This window comes from Mauremys mutica, chromosome 6 (genome assembly GCF_020497125.1).
Source record: "Mauremys mutica isolate MM-2020 ecotype Southern chromosome 6, ASM2049712v1, whole genome shotgun sequence".
Classification (NCBI taxonomy): Eukaryota; Metazoa; Chordata; order Testudines; family Geoemydidae; genus Mauremys; species Mauremys mutica.
The window spans coordinates 100,968,300-100,988,334 of record NC_059077.1 but is presented as its reverse complement, the minus strand read 5'-3'; the positions used below and the strand labels follow the sequence as shown (position 1 = coordinate 100,988,334).

Here is a 20,035-nt window from a genome sequence, read left to right as displayed (position 1 = left end):
AAGGTAGATTATAGCCTCTCTAGTCTCTCCCATTATCCTTCACGTACTGAGATAAATTAACTAACAATTCCTATTTCCGGGACTATTCCACCTCATTTATGATGATTATGCATAACCAAGAAGTAAATGAAAGAAAGCCACATGGATTGTATTCCATAAAATACGTAGAAGAAAACTATATTTTTAAAATAGAAAAATAAAATCTATAAAAGTAAGAAATATTTTTGTCAGTGTTTTATGTAAGGGAAACTAAATGTAAATAAACTAAGTTCTTCAAGTATTCTCATAATACTCCTTTTAATTTTGTAGATGCAAGCCAGTTTATCATTGTCTCTTAGTGTATGTCTACACTGCAACGTAAACCCAGGTTGAGCCCAGGTTCAAGCCTAACCCCCTTTGTATCTACACTGCAATTCCACTAACCCAGGGCTCAGACCCAGGATCCCGGGACCCTGCAGGGCTGAAGAGTCTGAGCTTGAGTTAAGCCAGGGCTCGGGGTCCAACCCCACTTGCTTTGTAGTGTAGACACAGCCCCGCTTGACTCGGATCCCAGGACTCAGCTGGAAGTGTATCCCACATTTCCAAAGGACAACTTTCTTAATCCTCTGTGTCCCAACTATCTGCAACCTTCTCTATTGAAAATGGAATTTTGCAAACGGCAGCAGCTCAGATCAGCGTTAACACTTTCTCTTTTGATCACCTATCTGCAAGCATGCTATCAGAGAGCCTCCTGGGTTTGCAATGGAGAGTGAACTGATCAAGCCTTTTGCAAAGTGAGCTGCTTCCTGGTAACATGCAGGGTTGGTAGTAAAATTTTCTGACAGTGCAACACAGTCCTAGGGCTAGAGTGGCCACATTACTGGATGTGAGGGCGCCAAGGACTCTGGGATATGGTTACTTTGGCTCAGAGACTGTTCATTGCAGTGTGGATACCAGAGCCCTATGTTCAAGCACAGATTAGAAAAGTCTTAATATAGGGTGAAAATACAATCTAGATGTTCAAGCCAAGAGTTCCTTAACATGGGTCAACTGACTCAAGTCCCACAAACCCTGGGCTTACACTGCAGTGTAGACATACCCTTATTTGAAGACTAATGTTCCACTTTCCTAGTCAAGTCAATATGAAATGTACCTTGTGCCATATGTTAGCAATATTCATGAACAGGGTGATTCAAATGTATGAGTATATGCTTTTTGATGTGCCTCAAATAAACACTAAGAGGTGGTGTCCCTTCAAAATTACCTTGATGTGGACATGGAAATAATGAGTGTGACAGATAATGCAACCACATGCAGTACCTTTGGGAACTATATTGTTCTCAATTTATGAATGTTCCGTGTATCTTTCTGAGCTAGAGATTGTGTCCTCCTGGGGGAGGGTTACTACAGCTCCTCCAGGAACTAAAAACCATGCGGGTGATTATTGCAATCCCTAGAATTGTACACAACTCCAGAGAAGTACCTGCCCCTGTGGTGGTTTGCAGATACTGGCTCCAACAGATACCAGAAGCCAAGGATGCAAAGCAAGAGCTTTTGGTATAAAAGGGCCAGCTTGAACAGAGAGAGGGACTTTTGTTGGGTTGGGGGAGGGAATGGACCTGACCTTTGGTTCAAGGCTGGATCCAACCCTACTGATCAGTTGGAAGGACTTGACTCTGCCATTGTCCCCAGAGGACTGATGAGCAACTTCTGCTATGTTTAATATGCATCTAGATCTTTTATTGTTGTATATGTTTTCTCTGTATGCTTTTGTCCTTAAATAAATGTACTCTGCTTTGACAGAGGTGTTTGGGTTGCTGATAAATCACTGTCACTGTTCTTGGAGAGAAACTAAAGTGTAGATGCTGGATGTTTGTCAGACATGCTCGGGATAATCACAAGGAAATGCAAAGGGACTGCAGCCTAAAAACCCCAGTCAGAAGGGAGTGGGATGTGGGTCTCTTCCCAGAGAGAGGGGATGGCTGGAGGCCCAGGACCTGAGGGGCATTTCTGGAGCAGACCACAGAGGACGGTTAAAGGTGCAGTGAGACTTGAAACTATGACAGCGAGAGACAGATGCTATAATGTGGTTAAATGCAGAAAGACTGAAACTTCATTAATAACTATTCTCTAAGGCCACGTCTATACTTACCCGCCGGGTCGACGCGGCGAGTTCGACTTCTCGGAGTTAGAACTATCGCGTCTGATCTAGACGCGATAGTTCGAACTCCGGAAGCGCCGCGGTCGACTCCGGTACTCCACCGCGGCAGGAGGAGTTGCCGGAGTCGACCTTGGAGCCACGGAGTTCACTTCCGCGGCGTCTGGACGGTAAGTCATTCGAACTAGGGTAGTTCGAATTCAGCTACGTTATTCACGTAGCTGAATTCGCGTACCCTAGTTCGAACCAGGGGCTGTGTGTAGACCAGGGCTAAGTAGGATAACTAACCCAAGTTACCTGGCAGGGTTGTTCCAATGCAGGTTAGGCACCAATGGCCCCTGATGTACTGTAATCCTGAGCATAAGTGTGAAGGCCATGCCAATTCTAAAGTCTTTGGCATGCCATGTGACCATGACTGGATACTGGTTTCCTGATCTCCTCTCCTCCTATTCACTGGAGGTAGGAGAGAGAAGATGAGGGGAACAGCAAGCTGCACTAGACATAGAAGCGTATTCACCACTTTGCAATGCTGTGCTGAGGACTAAACCTCCAAGCAATTCACTCAGTTACAGGGACCTCAATCACACTTTCTAAACTACCAAGCCCACCAAAGTTGCCAATTGTCCAATTTTACAATTGTAATGTAAATCCCTCGTCCCCTTCCTTTCCCTCCTCTCCAGTCCTGGATAACCTGGATGCCAGGTGGAAGATGAGAAAAAAACCACATAGCAACTTGACAGATTTGCTAGATAGCCAGTTTTGGGGTCTGGAAGGGACCTGTTTTCCTATCAGCCTAGCCCCAGCAACATAGGAGATCCAGTAACTAGGGTAAGGGTGGTGCTGAAATGGGAGCCTACAATGGCTACCCCATCTAGGAAGCAAACTGTACACCCCCCCCACCAGACAGGAGGCAGTAACCCAGTCCCCCACACCACCTCTGCTGCCCGGTGGCAGTGGCAATAGACAGGAGAAGCAGTAGAGCCTGGAACTAGCTGCAGCATTCCACCCCCACCCCTTCTGCCTTCCCACACCATGCAGCATGAGGAAGAGCGGGGTGGTAAGAAGAAGGTTGGTGAGGAGAGTGAAGCAATTGTCCCTACCTGCCAAAGAGAGGGGCACATGGAAGGCTCCCTCAGCTAGTCTCCCTTTCTTTTATCCCTGAGGGTATTTCCACTGGTCCTGACCCCACCAGTGCCCCATGCTGACTCGCAAGGTGAGCATTAGTCCTGGGTGTTTCATTGATTTGTCCAAACTAAAATCTGTAAGACAAGTTTTTTTCACTCATTGTCTTTCTTTTTAAACTGCTAATTCCTTTACTGCATCAGTATGCGTCTGATGACTATCTGCTTCCTAATGGTGAAATTGTATTGCTATTACTGTTGTATTACCATTCCTGCAATCACCTCAAAACCAGATGTGCTGATTTTAAATAAAATGAACTATTCAGTTCAAAGGGTGTTTGTTCATTCTGTTTTCTCAGTGGGATATAATTATGCTATCACATATGACGGTTGTCACTTTATAATTGAAGACTGGATTCTATGGCTTCTGAGTGTTCCTGGTTCAAGAGTTTTACTTGGGTCTGCCACAGATGTGTGCTAGGTAGGCAGATATGATGAAAGTGACTGCAGTTGCAGGCAGACAGACTAGCTCTAGGCAGTGCTTTCTTTCATGGCCAGGGCCGGCTCTAGGCACCAGCGTTCCAAGCATGTGCTTGGGGCGGCAGTTTTCAAGGGGCAGCACTCCGGCTTTTTTGTTTGTTTGCTTTGGCAGCGGCACTCCGGCCCCCCTTTTTTAATTTTAATTTTATTTTATTTTATTTTTTTTGCTTGGGGCAGCAAAAAACCTGGAGCCAGCTCTGTTCATGGCCACACTAATTTCAGTGAACCATTATGTAACAACACAGGGATGGAATAAACAATTTATTTTTTGCTTGTTAGAAATGGCCATGCCTCAGTAGCCTGTAGCTTCTCTTTAATTTGTGTTGCTACTGACTTCTATAATATTCCTTAATTTGTGCAAATAATTCTTCCAACAATCTTCCATTGTGGATTGTGTGTATGTAGATACAATATACTTATTTATGGCTGTAGGTGCAATATTTATTTTAATATATCTAACTTTGTAATAAACATAATTTGTGCTTTGATCAGTATCTTTGACTGGAAAAATCACCTTATTTTTAGTGGAATACAGTAAATATTGATATAAAAGCTACAGTAGACATTCAAATGAGTGAATATTTAGAAAAAGATTAAAAGTATTTACCTATGAACTTTGTGTTACTTAAGAATGTTGTAAATATATGCAGTACTACTGTGCTAGGGGACTGTACTTGGAAATAACATGGGAACTAGCAGATTAATATCAAGGTAAAGGTACATATTCCCCAGATGCATGGTTTTACCTTTTTCAGCTTTTATTATCTTTAGAATAGTGCTCCATTTATTTCATGAATACAGTAGTTTTAATTGGCTATGACATGTTCCAAAGACAAAAGAAGGGTCTAATTCACTCTAACAAACTTATTAGTCACTGTTTATATCAAGAGGATTGCTAATCTACAGAGAGTAATGCTGTTTTCTTCTACTCCTGTTCTGTTTAGAAATCAAAAGTTTTTAACTGACCTGCAGTGTCCGCTTGTGGTTTAAAATGATATTTCCAAAGCAAACCAAACACAGATATTTTTTCCCCAAAGAGTAATTCTTTCAGTTAGTGTAGGAAAAAAAAATCCTTAACATTTGACTGGCATTTCTACAGTCAGGTTTCCCTGTTTCTCAACATAATTTTCTACCTTCCCTAAAGAAGTCACTCCAAGAATTACTATTCTTTTTTTTTTTAATAACAATGAAATCAACAAAGAATGGAAACTGAACACTTTTTTGTTCTGATTTACCTTATAATATTACTAACATTTCCATTTTGTAGATGTGCTTCCTTTAAGAACTTTTTTTTTTTTTTATTTGCCCTTATTTTGGGAGGAATTGTAGTAATTGAAGCATGGCCATTGGAGTGGTAAACAGAATCAAGTTCACATTTACTGGTTTGTAGTTTTCTAATTGTTATGAACTCACAACATTACAACAGAATGATTTGTGTGCTTTATCCTGTAAAACACATGATCTTTCACTTAACAAAAACGGGGTTTAAAGTTTCAGTTCATCCTAATTCTGTTACTGTTTGCTTTGTTCACCGATCGCTCTGATCTTCCTGGCAGGGGAGAAGACCTAGAGAACAAAACTGGTAGTGACTGTGTAGATAAAAAGGCAATGAATTCTGCTTTTAAGGCATATAGGGAATAGTCTATAAAAGAATGAAAATGGGAATAAAAGTACAGCATCTTTAACCTGTAGATCTATTGTACCTTTGAAAAGCTTGTACTGTGGGGGAAAAAACACACTGTGATGCTACAAAGATTCATAATTATGTGACATAAAACTTTGAAAAAGGTCACTCTTTAGAGACTGACCAAAAGGCTTGACAAGAAAATACACCAGATTATTTATAATTGGGAAACTAAAGAACACATTTCCTTAAAATGTTTGAGTATTGTTTTAGTGGGAATATGTGTGTCACAATATTTTATTTATTCTCTGGCAGAACTACTCTTTAAACTCGGTGAAGATGATGGGGTCAAGAACAGTACTCCAAAGAAGAATGTGAAAGAAATAACAGATCAGACATTACAGAAGGTAAGATATTGAGCCCAGGATGTTAAATCTAAATTTTAACGTAAAGGATCATATGTTAAAGTCAGAATTCATGAATTGAAGCTCCGTGTTCTATCTCTGATTTTCTTTCATAATTCAAAAACACTGACTGCCAAAATTATGTCAAAAATCAATGTTAGTGCAGTAGATATTGATGCATCATGTGAGATAAATGCTGTTAATGTCAGAGCAAATTAAAAATGTGTTTAAAGACAAAATGAACTGCAATAAACCAACACGTTATCTAAATTAAAATAGGAGCATCTGCTTATTATTCACAGCTTTTGAGTTCCGAAATTTTTATTTTCCTTTGCCAAAGTTTATTTAACTGTACACATTGTCAGATGTGAATCCATACAGCTGTTTTGCTAGAGAATCACATCTGTGCATAACAGTGATTTGGTAATAAATTAACTTAGCATATTTTAAATTTTAAAAAAATACTGTTTTAAAAAAAGTTCTTAAATATGTAACCTCTCTCTACAAAATGGTACTGTAGATACATTTAGTAGGCTTATTGGTTTAACAGATATACTATGCAGCATTTTTCATATTTTATTTGTACAATAATGAGGTATTCTTAACAAATCACAGTTTTTGTATTGACATTTTTGCTTTGCACAAATAGTTTTATATGTTAACAGGCGTCCACTTAAAAGGGCACATTTGTATTTTACCATATGTTTTTGTTTGCTGCAAAGAAAATGCATTTTTCAGATAGGCCTATTCCTTTAGCTTGTCTTTAGCTTGTCATTTGGCCTAATTATATTGGTCTAGTTAATTAAACCTTTAAGAGCATTGTTAAATTGAATAAACACAAACATGTACCTTAAAATGTCAGTATGGCTATTTCTATTTTTCTTATATTTGTGAATTAACTTGTAAGAAGTACAGTAATTTACAGCAGATGACGTGATTGCATATACTTGTAACACTTGCCATATGGTCAGGTAATGAAGTCTGTCATCTCGTTATTACTGAATGACAAACATCATGTTAAAATAATAACACGCATAACAGGAAATGCTCACATTCATTTATCTTAAGGCAGAGTGAGTAATTGAAATAATTTGAGCACTACAGTCTAGGATTTCACACAGTTTATACTAGGTTATTATCTATATTTCAGAACTATAATTTTGTTTGCCAGGTGCTGTATAATTTTTTATCTCTGTGGATATAGACTGTTGTGATGATACCTTAGGACAGTAGTCAGGGCCGGCTCTAGGCACCAGCCTAGCAAGCATGTGCCTGGGGTGGCAAACAGTGGGCCATGGAGTTTTTATAGCGTGTTGTGGGGGGGGCCTCAGGAAAAAAAAAACGGTTGAGAACCCCTTAGGATATAGACCCAGAAGATATTTGCTGTTTCCTTTCAACTACCATAAGTGACTTTAAATGACAATGAACGTAAAAGGTGTTTTAAAGAACTAAGAAATGAAGAAAGCTCAGGTTGGAAGGGCTTAATGCACAATGAGATAATGATGAGTACTGTATTGGCCTTTAACCACTGGAGATGTGGGTTCAAATGCTAATCTTAATCTTAAATATGATGGGTAAAATGGGTAAAATCTTAGCTTCATTGAGTTCAATAGCAAAATTCCCCTTGATTTCAATGGATTCAGGATTTCACCCAATGAGTTTATGCAGTCATAGCCTAATTCTTTGTTCACTGTAAACCTGCCACACGTTTTGCTCAAGGGAAGTCCAGCAATGGATAAGCATAGATATTGAAGGTCTGATTTCAAGCTCATTGGTAAAGATATATTAGGATGTTTGAACATCACTATTCTTAATTTAACATGTGCACTGAGATCCTTCACTGTCATTTGAACTAAATTCAGCCGTCAGACAAAATAATTCTACACGATTTAAACCAATTAAAAACCTTCAGCCCAATACAGCCTGTCAGTACCTCTAATATTTCTTTAGAAATACTGTTCAGTTTAAAAAGTTTAAAATTTGATATTGTTTTTGGCATTCCACTCTCTTGCGGTGTGCTGGCACTGGCCAATATTTTATAAAATGAGTTTCTAAAGTTAGGCTACTAAATTCCTCTGTAGGTACCTGATTTTCCAAAGAGCTGAGCACTCAGCAGCTCCCACCGAAAATAGAGTAGAGAAAGAACTGTGGTACATCAGCTACACCTCTACCCTGCTATAATGCGTCCTGATATAACACAGGTTCGCATGTAGCACGGTAGCAGCGGGGCTCCGGCGGCGCTTTAAAGGGTATGGGGTTCCAGCTGCTGCAGGGAGCCCCGAGCCCTTTAAATCACCCATGGAGCCCCGCTGCTGCTACCCCGGGGCTGCGGCAGTGGGGCTCCGGCAACGCTTTAAAGGTCCTAGGGCTCCCCATGGCCAGAGCCGGCTCTTTAAATCACTGCTGCAGCCCTGCCACCGCTACCCCGATATAACGGCGTTTCACCTATAACGCAGTAGGGATTTTTGGCTCCCCACCATCACGTTATATTGGGGTAGAGGTGTACTAGGTAACTGACAGTGAGATTTTTCCACAGATTTTTCCAAAGTTGCATTGATTTTCCCAAAGACACTTTGGAAAAATCTTATCTGAGTAGCTGTTCCTTTATAGGGGCCTAATTCAAATTAAACTTGCTGTTCATTGCTGAATATTGTGGTATTTAGTTTAAACTTTGACCAATGGCACTGAAGGACAGTAAGAATCAGTCTATTAGAGGTAATCCTGAGTTTCTTTAGACGGTATAGTACATCAGCAACAAAACATATGCATCATTTGGACATAGCAAGTCTTTAGGTATGAATAAAAATGCTTTCTCAAACAGTGTTTGGCAAGCTTGTAAAGAGATTTCACTGGGATGGTGTGGATTTTCCTATACTGCAAATAGAAAAGTTCCCAGTCTTCATATTCTAAAGTCCCTAAACTTTTATTAAAATTTCTGGCTGATTTTGAAAGGATATATTTAATGTTTTTAAATAAGTACATCAAAGAGTTTGATTATTTAAATACCTTGTGCAAAATTGTTTGTTTTGTATATGGGTTTTTTTTGAAAATTTTGTGCAAGTTGAATTAGCACGTATAACCAAATCAGTAATGATCTCGGAACGCATCAGCAAGGTTTATTGGCATACTTAGACTTCTGTGTCACTTTGTCTGGAATTTTAACTCCTTTTACCATCTGCCCTTTGCTCAACAGATGTATTATTGCCGTTAGAATGTATTCATCTACACTGCCTTAGAATTATTTTTGAATTAGGCACTTTAGATTACTTTTGTCCTTGTGCTAAATGTGATTTTATTTTCAGAAAATAAATGTAATTTTAAGATATAACAGTTTGATTTTGTGCTATTTAAAAGGTTAAAAGTAAAGTATAATGTTTCACTCTAAAACTCAATTTCGTTAGGTGTGCCAGTTGGAAAAGAGATTTAGAGCTCTTGAAAGAGAATCAAAGAAGCTGAAAGAAGTAAACAAACAGTTAACCAAAGACAAAAATGATCTGAAAGCATCTATAAAATGTCACAAAGAAGATGCAGACACAAAAGAGAGAGAGTTAGAGAAGCTACTGAAGAAGCTTCGAGAAATAAAGAAAGAGAAAGCAGATCTTCAGTTAGTTATTGATGAGCTGGAGAGAGAAGTTACCTCTCTGAAGAGGCAAGTGGCAGAAGCGAACAGGTTGAGAAATGAAAATGAAGATCTGCTCTGTGAGGTGCAGCAGTTGAAAAATTCACTGGACAAAGCCAAAGCATTGGCTACCATGGCCACTGTAGGAGCAACCCATGGGCAATGTAATTGTAAGACAGCAGGAACCAAGGTTAAATTAAAAGCAGCCAAGAAAAAGAGCTCTCTGGGACGTCACCAAGCTTTTCTCAATCAGTCCATCAAGGTTATGAGCAATGTATTTGAGAACTTCAATAAGGATGGCTGGGAGGATATGAGTGAAAGCAGGTACGGCTCTCATTAACTTAGCTCTGTAGAGGGGACACCGTGCATATGTAAAGCACTAGCAAATGGAGATTGAATTTCAACTACTGTCGATTTGGTATTCAGAAAAAATACTGTCAGATCTTTTGAAATATCTTGGGAGGTCTTGTTCTGAGCTTATTGACTGAAATTTGCATGCAAAATTAGCCACAACTGCATGAGTATTTGAATAGGTGCCAGGAAACCCAAAAGAAGGCAATGCTTGATTTCTTCCAGTGATGCTATTTTCATGCAGTCATGAGGCTTGAAATTGACAGTTTGGCAGGTTGATTTAATTTGCTGGCCCTTTGCATATTCACCACTGACAGCTAAGGATTCCCAGGCAAGCCTACTAAGTCGGTTTAGTTATCTTGTGACATGCCGACCCGGGAGGAGAAACATTTTTTCCCCTTAATTTAGTTAGATAAATTTTGAATGACCCATTTCAGCTTGCTAGCAGATGTCTACAAGCTGTTTAACATCCTTTAAATTAAGAACCATCTACACTAATTATTTCATGTATGTTTTATGCACAGTCATTGTACTAACTTTAATTGAATGGTGGTGAAAAATTAGTTCTTTAAAAGTAAGTATTACTGCACATATCCCCAATCTTGAGTCACAAGCCCCCCCCAGCAAAAAGCACTGAAAAAACTCTTAAATGTTTAGAATTCTTGCCTCTTCTTCTGTCTGTCCCCACACACACACTTGAAGAGGCAGCTGTAAGCCACAAGGGCAAATGAATATAAAATGCCGCATAGCCTCCTGTTTTTAGTTATCTTGTTCCCAAAAGACAATAGAGAAGCAAGTTCTAATTCCACGTTGGGCAGAAGGGAGAGGGCTCGGGGGTTGATTTATCCATCTAGACTAGATGTGATAAATCAATCCCTGCTGGGATAAATCAATTGCTGCCTGCCAATCCGGCGGGTAGTGTAGACATACCCTTAGTGTGTGGCAAGTTAGTGCAGGGTATGTTTGCACCTCAGCTGTCCAGAAATTAAATGGTCATGTAGGCAAGCCAGAGCAAATCGCTTAACTTCTCTGTTCCTCAGCTTACCCATGCATAAAATGGGGATAATGATATGTAACCAACTATGCAAAGTATCTTGAGAGCTATGGTTGCAAAGCGCTACATAAGTGTCAAGTATTGTTGTTGCTATTGTTGTTTATATTATGATCTGGGGTTGTTGGTTTTTTTTAGATTTAAATATTGCAGACATACTGATTTCATGCAAACTATTATAGCTGGTGTTTTTTGTTGTTGCTATTATTAGCGGTATTTCCTTTTTTTTAATTTGCTAATTTTTGCATTCTGTGAACAGTTTTGTTAATCATAATATTGTTCACCAAGGGAAAGTAATACAGTGGCTTCAAGACGTGCCCCAAATAACCAGAAGATATCCTCCTTGACAGTTGTATCCTGAGTGTTTCCTAGATTGCTCTTGGCAATGATAGCCCAGAATGCAGGATCTACTGAAGGAAATGTCTTTATTTAGTTATATCTTTTCCATGTGTAAAAATACAGTTCTTTATTACTGAAGGCTGGTTCTAAGTTTCAGGGTTCAAGTCTTATATTTTCTACATGACAGAACATTCTTTCAAAGCATTCAGCTGCAAAGGAACATCAACACAATTAGAAATCCCTCGGTGGTACTTCAGCATCTTCAAAACATTATGTTACTTTCTGCTCTTCACAGTCAGTGAGACACATTGATGCATCAGGGGAAGCTTTTCACCATACAAACACATCTTTTTAGACACTCTGCTTTTGAGTTTGAGGCAGCTCCTCCAGTTAAGTGGCCTGATTCTCTACTGCATTATACACCAGTTTTATGCCACTATAACTCTACTGAAGTGAACAGCACCTTCATATAACACCCTGTTAGTTTGAGGGGGGGGCGGAAATAGAGTAAATGTATCTTGTGCCAATGGACGGCTCAGACTTTATTTCCCCACCTTTTCCACAACTCTAATGGTAAAGCTGGTGATGACCAAGCAGAAAACTGGTAAGGCATGTGAGCCTCTGCCCCAGATCGTCCTTTCAGATGCACTGCAGATCTCGGGGGGGGGGGGGGGAATTAGGTCCCCTCTCCATCTTGTAGCAGTGAGAAGAGCTGACTTCAAGGCAGGGGCTTGTGAACACCACCAACTGTGGCTGTTTAATCATCAGCAGAAGGTACTGCAGAAGCTCAAGGACCAGCTGAAATGACAGTGGAAATTTCCTTAGGAATAAAGTGATGAGGAGCCTTACAAAAGCTATAGAAAAGAAGGGCACACTAGGTCACAAAGCAAGTTAATTGCAGAGCCTGGAAGAAAACCCAGGTATTAGGATTTGCAATTGATCTGTACAGTAAGCAGTTTTAAACAGCAAGTACCAAGTTTTTAAAGGAGTCAGTAAACTCTAAAGAGCTGCACTTTAGATATTTCACTAAAGCTTAATTTAACAAATTTAACTTAATTTAACAAATTTATCAGCATTGCAAATATATAGTTCAAGTGAAACAGTGAAGAAGTATATTGCCATTATTATTTTGTATTAAATGAATACAGTAGTTGCAGAACACAGAGTATTACGTGTTTCCTGCCCCCAAAGAATTTAGATATCTGACACACAAACATACCCATAATAACAGATGAGGATTGTTTTTGAATCTCTCAGATTAACAATGTCAAGATTGTTGACCTTTGCCAAAAATTGACCTTTATTTTAGATATTTGTTATGCATCAAACCTTCTGTGATAAACAGCATGCATGTGCCCGATCAGTCAGACTGGGTCTTAAAATAAGCAGGGTGGGGTTATTTTTAGCTTTGTTTCTTTGTTTTTGTTTTCAATAACAATTAGTTTTAAGAGGAAATGCAGTACATCTTTGGAATCAGGTCACAGGTCACAGGACTTACAATATACTGTAGCACAGCTTTTTGATTATGTCAGCTTTCTGGTCTACAACAAAAAGCACTTGTCACTAGTATCATGCATCCTCTTGTAAACTATAATTACAGAAGACTATAGATGGAGCTGTTCAAGTAGAATTCAGTAAAAATTGAAATTAGCAGAATTTGAGATTTCTTTTCATTTGTGAAATGCTTGTTACAAATGTGTTATTTGTAGGTATTCATTAATTGAGTCAAATTAATATTTTCCAGATTATGCATTGCTCACCAACTGTTTTTAAAGTGCTTAAGACAGTTCGCATTTGTAATGTGTGTGACTAATCACATGGTATATTTTGTGATCCCTTATTAGATATTTCAACTTTTTAACAAGAACATTGATTTTTCGCCCCCAAATATGCTATTTTAGTGACTCTGAAATACCAACTTCTGAAAGCGTGGGATCAATAATTATGAAAACAGTCCAAAACGTTGATTCACTAACAGACACAAATGATCAACAGGAAAAATATCAAATACAAGATAATCAGATGGTCCACAATATTGCACATTTAGAAGACAAGAGTCGACTATATCACAAAAAGGTACAGTATAACTTGTGCATTAAAATGTATCCTATGATTTTCAAATAAGCAATTTTTAGTAAATATTTTTATAGGTTACAATACTTCAGTGTTTCCTCATACTGAACTAATCAGTCTAGTAGAGCCATTACCAAACATTATTGGAAGCTGAACATATAGCCAGTAGTCTATTCCTTGAGTATCTCTCTAGCTGAATAATTTCTTAGGATGAGAATTGCCTACAAGATGTACTCACAAAACTAAACAAAAACATGACTCATCAATAACATATGGGCTAGCAAACATTTATCTCAATCAATTTCAATTTATGAATTATCAGTATTTTCAAATAAATTACCCTAGAATCATTGACTTTTTGTTTGCAATCCTGTAGTAGAAGGTGTGTTAGCTATTTCATTTCTTGTTTGTCTGTGGACGTATAACTTGGGTTTAAGTTCTCAGTGGTACCAATAGTCACTCTGACAGTGACTTAAATTGACAGTGAAAGTCCCGCAAAGTTTTTTAGTTCTCAAGCATCCTGGCTTGGAGGGAGTACTGTTAGTGATAGGTGATTGCCCCCATGAGGAGACAAAAATAGATTTTCTATCCTCCTGGCACCATTGACTTTTTGCAGGAGCAAACATGGACCAAACAGTATTTCTGGGGCATCCAGGAGCCTGTTACTCCCAAGTATTGCCTCATAGTAGGGTTTCTCACATGATATTTGATCTACTTTGAAGATTGATGCACAAGATCTGAGAAGTGCAGTTTAAACCATTCAGAACTGTTGATTTTGGCATTACAAAGGCAAAACCTTGAAGTCTGGATTTTAAGCCACTTGGCTGCATTTAGTAATTGAACTACGCTTTTTTTCCTTATAGCTGCATATTTGACTGCAATTTGTTTTTGGTTTGTCCTCTTGGATTTAATTTGAGGAAACAAAGGAATAAATGTATGTAAAAATAAACAAACAACAAACCCATCAGGTTTAAAGTATTATTTTTGTGGTGAAGAACAAAAGGAAGTAAACATACCATTCTGATTGTCAGAACTTGAATAATCTTTTCTTTGTACTGTAGATCTTGGTGCAAAATTAAGAAATATCATTGTAAAATGTTCAGTATAACCAGGAGTACTTGTCTTGCCGATAGGTGCCTGGATTTTCAAAAGTGTCTGCCTATGCACCTAACTTCCATCAAAATCAGTTGGCGTTAGGAGCTTATGCCCTTTTGAAAATACCGGTAGATACCCACCTACCCCATTCGGTTCCTTTAAAAATCTGTCCGTGTCTTTATGGTATTAAATTATAAATTCCTCGCATCACGTAGTACTCTTAGGGTTGACAAACTGAGAGACGTCATTTCTGCCATCCCTCCTTTCCCTATCACCACCTCCATGATATTGATCAGAGCTGAGTGGAAACCGACATTTCCGGTCCTTAGAAAAATTCAGATTTCCAAATTGGAAGAAAAAGTTGGAAATGTAAAATTCTCCATGGAACAAACATTTTTTAAAAATTCCATTTCCGAAGCACCAAAACAGATTTTCTGGAAAATTTCCAGCTACCCAGATGGCTCCCTATCTCTGCAGCAGCCTACCTACTGGGGAGCAAGAGCTGGAGAAACTGGGATCTGGGGTGCCACTGCTCCCCAGAAACTGGCTTTCCAGGACTAGCAGGGAGATTGCCAGCCTTCCTGCTGTCAGGAATCTATGCAGCCTAGTCTTGTCCTTGGTGATCTGATCACCCTTTGTCCGCTACAGCTTTCCTGTTCCTCTATTCTTGTGCCTACTAGCTCAAGCCTGGACACAAAGCTAAAACATTCCTCTCACTGGACTGGGGCTGCCCCCAGTTAAACTCTTCTACAGCTGTAGTCTTTATGATTTATGTAGTCTTTATGTATTTACCTTCTGCGCGGAAGAAGGTGGGATTTCCGACGTCCATAACTTGAGGGCAGCTGGAAAGCAATGGAAGGGTGGCTGAGGGATGGCTGGGCTCTCTTGAGTGAACCATTCACTGTGATCCTAATGGAAGAGCTAGCCAAGGCAGTCTCTGGGGTGACTAGAAGCACAAAAGTTTTATTGAAACTTGAACAAAATCTCAGTCTCAGTGAAACTGGCTAGTACATGGGGACTCTTCTGGTGAAGCAGGACAGGCTGGGTAAACCATGATGTCTTGGTTCATGGCCTACAGGAATTTATGAAGGTCTCTTCAGATCTGAAGAAGGGGGCATCAGAGTCGTAGCAGCAGACAAACTGACTTTATCCAGTGCCCCATCTAGCAGACTAGCAACTGTGAAGACCAGTGTTGAGAAGATGGTGCCAAGAAAAAACTGGAATGGCACTGTCATTGATGTCCCCAGTACCAAAGCTTACTCCACTACCATTACAGACACTGGTACCAAAGCAGACACCGACACCTCTGGTACTGAAGACCGGCACTAAGAGGGACTACTCTAAACACCAAGGCAGAGATTCCAGATGGAGCTCAGGATCTTTATGCAAGGACAGACCATGAAAAGCCTCTGGAGAGAAATCCACCAAGTCCCGCATTGTGTTGAGGACTGGTGGATAAGGAGCAGCCTACAAAGGATGACTCCTCTGATACTGACCCTGGATTCAGCATCAGACCCCTCATCATAGATGCCCATATCCGATGACACACCACTGGAAAAGCTAGAACCATCATCAGCACCAAGGCACCTGCCGGTACCCGGACCAACCACGGCACTGCGAGCATTGTAATCCTCTGCACTGCCCGTGGAGGAGATCTGTTCCTCCTGTCCATTGCACTCTTACTTGAGATCTTACTGTCATTATCTTGAAACTCAGACATTCACCTTATCCTTAAGGTTGTCTTCCGTGGCCTGGATGATCAGTGAGCTCCAGGCCCTTATGGCCAGACCTCCTTACACATCCTTTAATAGTGACAAGGTGGTTCTGAGACCACACCCTAGATTCCCCTCTAAGGGGGTCTTGGAGTTCCACCTAAATTACTCATTTAACTTGTCAGTACTCTTCCCAAAACTACATTTGATGCTGGGTGAGAGAAAGCTGCATACTTTGGAGGGTTCTAAACTCTTGATTTGTTACACTGTCAGGACTAAATCTTTCAGACTGTATCCAGAACATTGAAATGCCTAAACCATTGCATCACAGAAGCTCTCTGAGTGGATCACATCTGCATCTCCACCTCTTACCAATTAGCTGGTGAGTGAGCTTCTCCATCCAAACATCCAGGTGCGCTCGCACCACCAGGGCACAGGCATTTAGTTAAGTCTGCTTCAGAAATGTGCCAGTATCTGAGATCTGTAAAACAGTGATATGGAGCAACTCACTGACTTTCATTTAACATTGTGCCCTTAACACGGCAGCTCGGCTGAATGCCAAGTTTGGAACAAACAGTTTTTCAATGTCTGACTGATATAGCTGATACATCTCCTTCCCACCATTCAGAGTGACTACTTGCCAGTCATCTACAGTGGGATCCACGATGACACATATTTGAAGAAGGAAGAACGGTTACTTACCCTACAGGAACTGTGGTTCTTGGAGATGTTGTAGTCAGTGTGGATCCCTTGTCCTACCCTCAATCCTGGTTCTTTGGAGTCCTCCACTAACATGGGCTGTGAATAGCAAAGGAACTGATGGAGGGTCACAGCTGCTCCATCCTTTGTGCCCCATATGGGAGCACAAAAAAGGCACATGCATGGGCCCAACAGACATTACTCTTCAGAAGTGTCTAGGATTTCACAGGAGGTGCTGCATGCCTCAAATGGGATCCATGCTGACATACTTTAGGGAAAATAACCATTCTTTACTTAAGGTTACTTAAGAAGCCAATGGCTGAGCTGGAAAGGGAGCTCTGTTCTCTGTGGTAGTGGACAAATGTATTCAGTAGACCACAGCACCTCTCATACAGTTATTTCAAATTTCTATCCATAGACCAAATGTAAAATGGTGGTGCAATGCTTACTTACCATTGTAAAGTACTTCAAGATCTATGTGGAAAAAATACCACCATATTATTAGTCAGATTCTTTTAGATGGGACCACTAAGGCACAAAGAGTAATTTAGTTGGGAAGCTGTTACTTAGTGCGTTAGATATTTTCTGTTGAACGAAGAATCCTAGTCAATAAGTCTAACAATTAATTTGCTGTGACTTTTTAGCACTTTTTCCTACCATTTGGGCTGAAAGGAGCTTCTGCACATACATGCATGGCTGTCTACATTACCGAGGCATTTTAGATTATTAGATTAGATTGGGCATCATTGTTCACTGTATTAAATCTTGCGACTTACATTCTGGTTATTTACAATTTAAGAAATATATAGTTCTTTACCTACACAAAAGAAAAATTGCAATATTTTGGGGGGAGGGATAGCTCAGTGGTTTGAGCATTGGCCTGCTAAACCCAGGGTTGTGAGTTCAGTCCTTGAGGGGGCCACTTAGGGCTCTGGGGCAAAATCAGTACTTGGTCCTGCTAGTGAAGGCAGGGGGCTAGACTCAATGACCCTTTGGGGTCCCTTCCAGTTCTAGGAGATGGGTATATCTCCATTATTATTATATATATTTTGAAAACAAATTAAAAAACATAGGGAATACCAAAAACAAAACTTTATTTCAGAACTGATTAAGGACTTAAAAGCAAGGAAATGAATAGTTTCTTTTTTTAATGAATCAAATTTTACCCACTTCTGTGCATGTATTACTTACTTATATTCCTTCTGTATATGGCAAGCAACATTGTTCATCTTTCTACTTGTGTCAGTGCACATTGAACAGGTTATTAGCCTATTTAGATTAGAGTGTAGCAGCAATTATCATTTTATATTGAGATATTCTAGGACTAATCTTTAAAAGTGCATGCACCTGATTTAGGTGTAGTCAAACACAGGAATTGGGGATTGTGTATGCCCATAGGTGTTGCATGCTATTTCTAATTTGGACTTTTGCAAAAGTGTACGCAAGCATTTGAATCTTTGAGCCATTATCTTGTTACTTAAATGTCATGAAAAGTGGGATATTGTAGGTCCTGAAGTATGAGAACCTCTTTCATCCTAAAGATGATCAGTGTATATTTTATTAAGAATGATACATCTCCCATAGCATCATACAGTGGTATTGCAGTACACTTTTATCCCCTTGCTTATGCCATAGTTGGGATCCTGTGAGAATTATTTTCTTTGTAGGACAGTGCTCTTCTTTACAGTTTTAAAATGTGTTTTCCTACTCCCTATGGAAAGGAAATAAACCAGTACTTTTCACTATAGTGCTATTTGTCCACACTTCTGCATAGTTTTATTTATTTTAATTTTGCTTATTTGAGATGGGGAGTTCTGACATTTATTTCCATACAAATCAGTAAGCTCTGGAGTGTTAACAGTAGATGTGTCAAAGTAGAAAGCTGCTTAATCTTTGTGCTGCTGTTCTTTATTTAGGGCAACACACAGAACAAGGACATTGAAAAATCACATTCCCAAAGGAGGAAGATCAGTCCTCTCATAACAGCTCATCCATCAGTTATAAACAAAGGTAGGAATTTTAGATACATTTGGGGCCAGGTCATGAAAGAAAGAAAAAGATATGCAAGGGTGTTTTTGCATGCCTAGTGTTTGCATGCAAGCACCATTACTGTGCACATACCCAATTATATGCTGTCTTAGTATTTGCCTATTGAAATGTGGCATATACATACATTTTAAAATTTGGTCCTTTATTTTAATGAAGTTCTATTCGGAATAGTGATTATGTAAGATGGCATCTTCTTGCTCAGCTTATCTAATTTTTGTTTCTATCTCCAACCTATTGATTTTACTGACTAACGTAAGTTTTTACTACTTTCTATTCCTTTTAGCCCTTGAGAGCCAATACAGCTGTGAGACAGAATGAGCTGTATTCTGATCTGGCTCAGACCTTAAAAAAATCTGTTAATTAAGCACTGATTGTAGAATCTTTATTGTTGGTAATGCATCAATGAGAAACTTGGAATCGGGTTTGACTTCCAAATCCCAGGCTGAATTTGCAGAGCTGGCAGTTAGAAAAAAAAACAACCCTTTATATGTAACCTGAACCAGCTTGATCTGGAAGTCATTGAGAGACAATAAACATGGAACCCTACAAGCTGCTTTTAGCGTCATTTTTCAGACAGAACCACACTTTGGAAGGCTAATGAAAAACTAAAAGCAATTTAATAATTATGCCATGACCTTCCAGTTTGGTGACCTGCCACTTTATGTTTAGTAAACAGAGAGAAAAGAAGAAATATTGTGGTCCAGAAACCAGGCTGCTCTGTTTTATTGCGGGAACGAATTAAGTCCTTGCAGCAGCAGATAGCTGTTCTGCAGAATGCAAAAAGGACAACAGTATCTTCTGTCAAAGAATTTAAGGAAGCCAATGAAAAACTAACATCTCAACTACATCTGGCTGATCAAAGACTTCAAACCAGCAGACGAACAATACAGGTAATGACAACTCTATGGTAAAATGTAACAGAAAGATCACATTGCTGAAGTCTGACAGCCAAATTCACCTCTTGTATAATTCCATGGAATTATGTCAGAATTTAATTTATGTTCCTTGTTGTGGTCAATATTTTGATAGAGCATGTTTGCTAAACACGTTACAAATGAGCATATTTTATACAAGGGTTTTGAGTCCGTTACCATCTACAGATGGTTATTAAAAGAGAGGTCTCAATTCCATTGAGCCCTAACTGTGAGGAAGCTTCCCTGAGGAGGTAAGATAGTCTAGCCACACCCATTCCTGTACCAGCGTCAGTGATTTGGGGGATAA

The 20,035-nt window shown here is 39.4% G+C and overlaps 1 protein-coding gene across 5 annotated transcripts in view; it reads left to right on the top strand.

Annotated features, from left to right (window-relative positions):
- Positions 1–20,035, top strand: part of CNTLN (centlein) — a 268,961-nt gene that overhangs the window by 170,106 nt on the left and 78,820 nt on the right. For all 5 annotated transcript variants that reach the window (XM_045021860.1, XM_045021859.1, XM_045021864.1 and 2 more), the window contains 5 exons: positions 5,738–5,829; positions 9,228–9,769; positions 13,088–13,262; positions 18,682–18,775; positions 19,484–19,704. In XM_045021860.1, the coding sequence (XP_044877795.1) occupies positions 5,738–5,829; positions 9,228–9,769; positions 13,088–13,262; positions 18,682–18,775; positions 19,484–19,704 (1,124 nt within the window). The remainder of the gene's footprint in view (positions 1–5,737; positions 5,830–9,227; positions 9,770–13,087; positions 13,263–18,681; positions 18,776–19,483; positions 19,705–20,035) is intronic.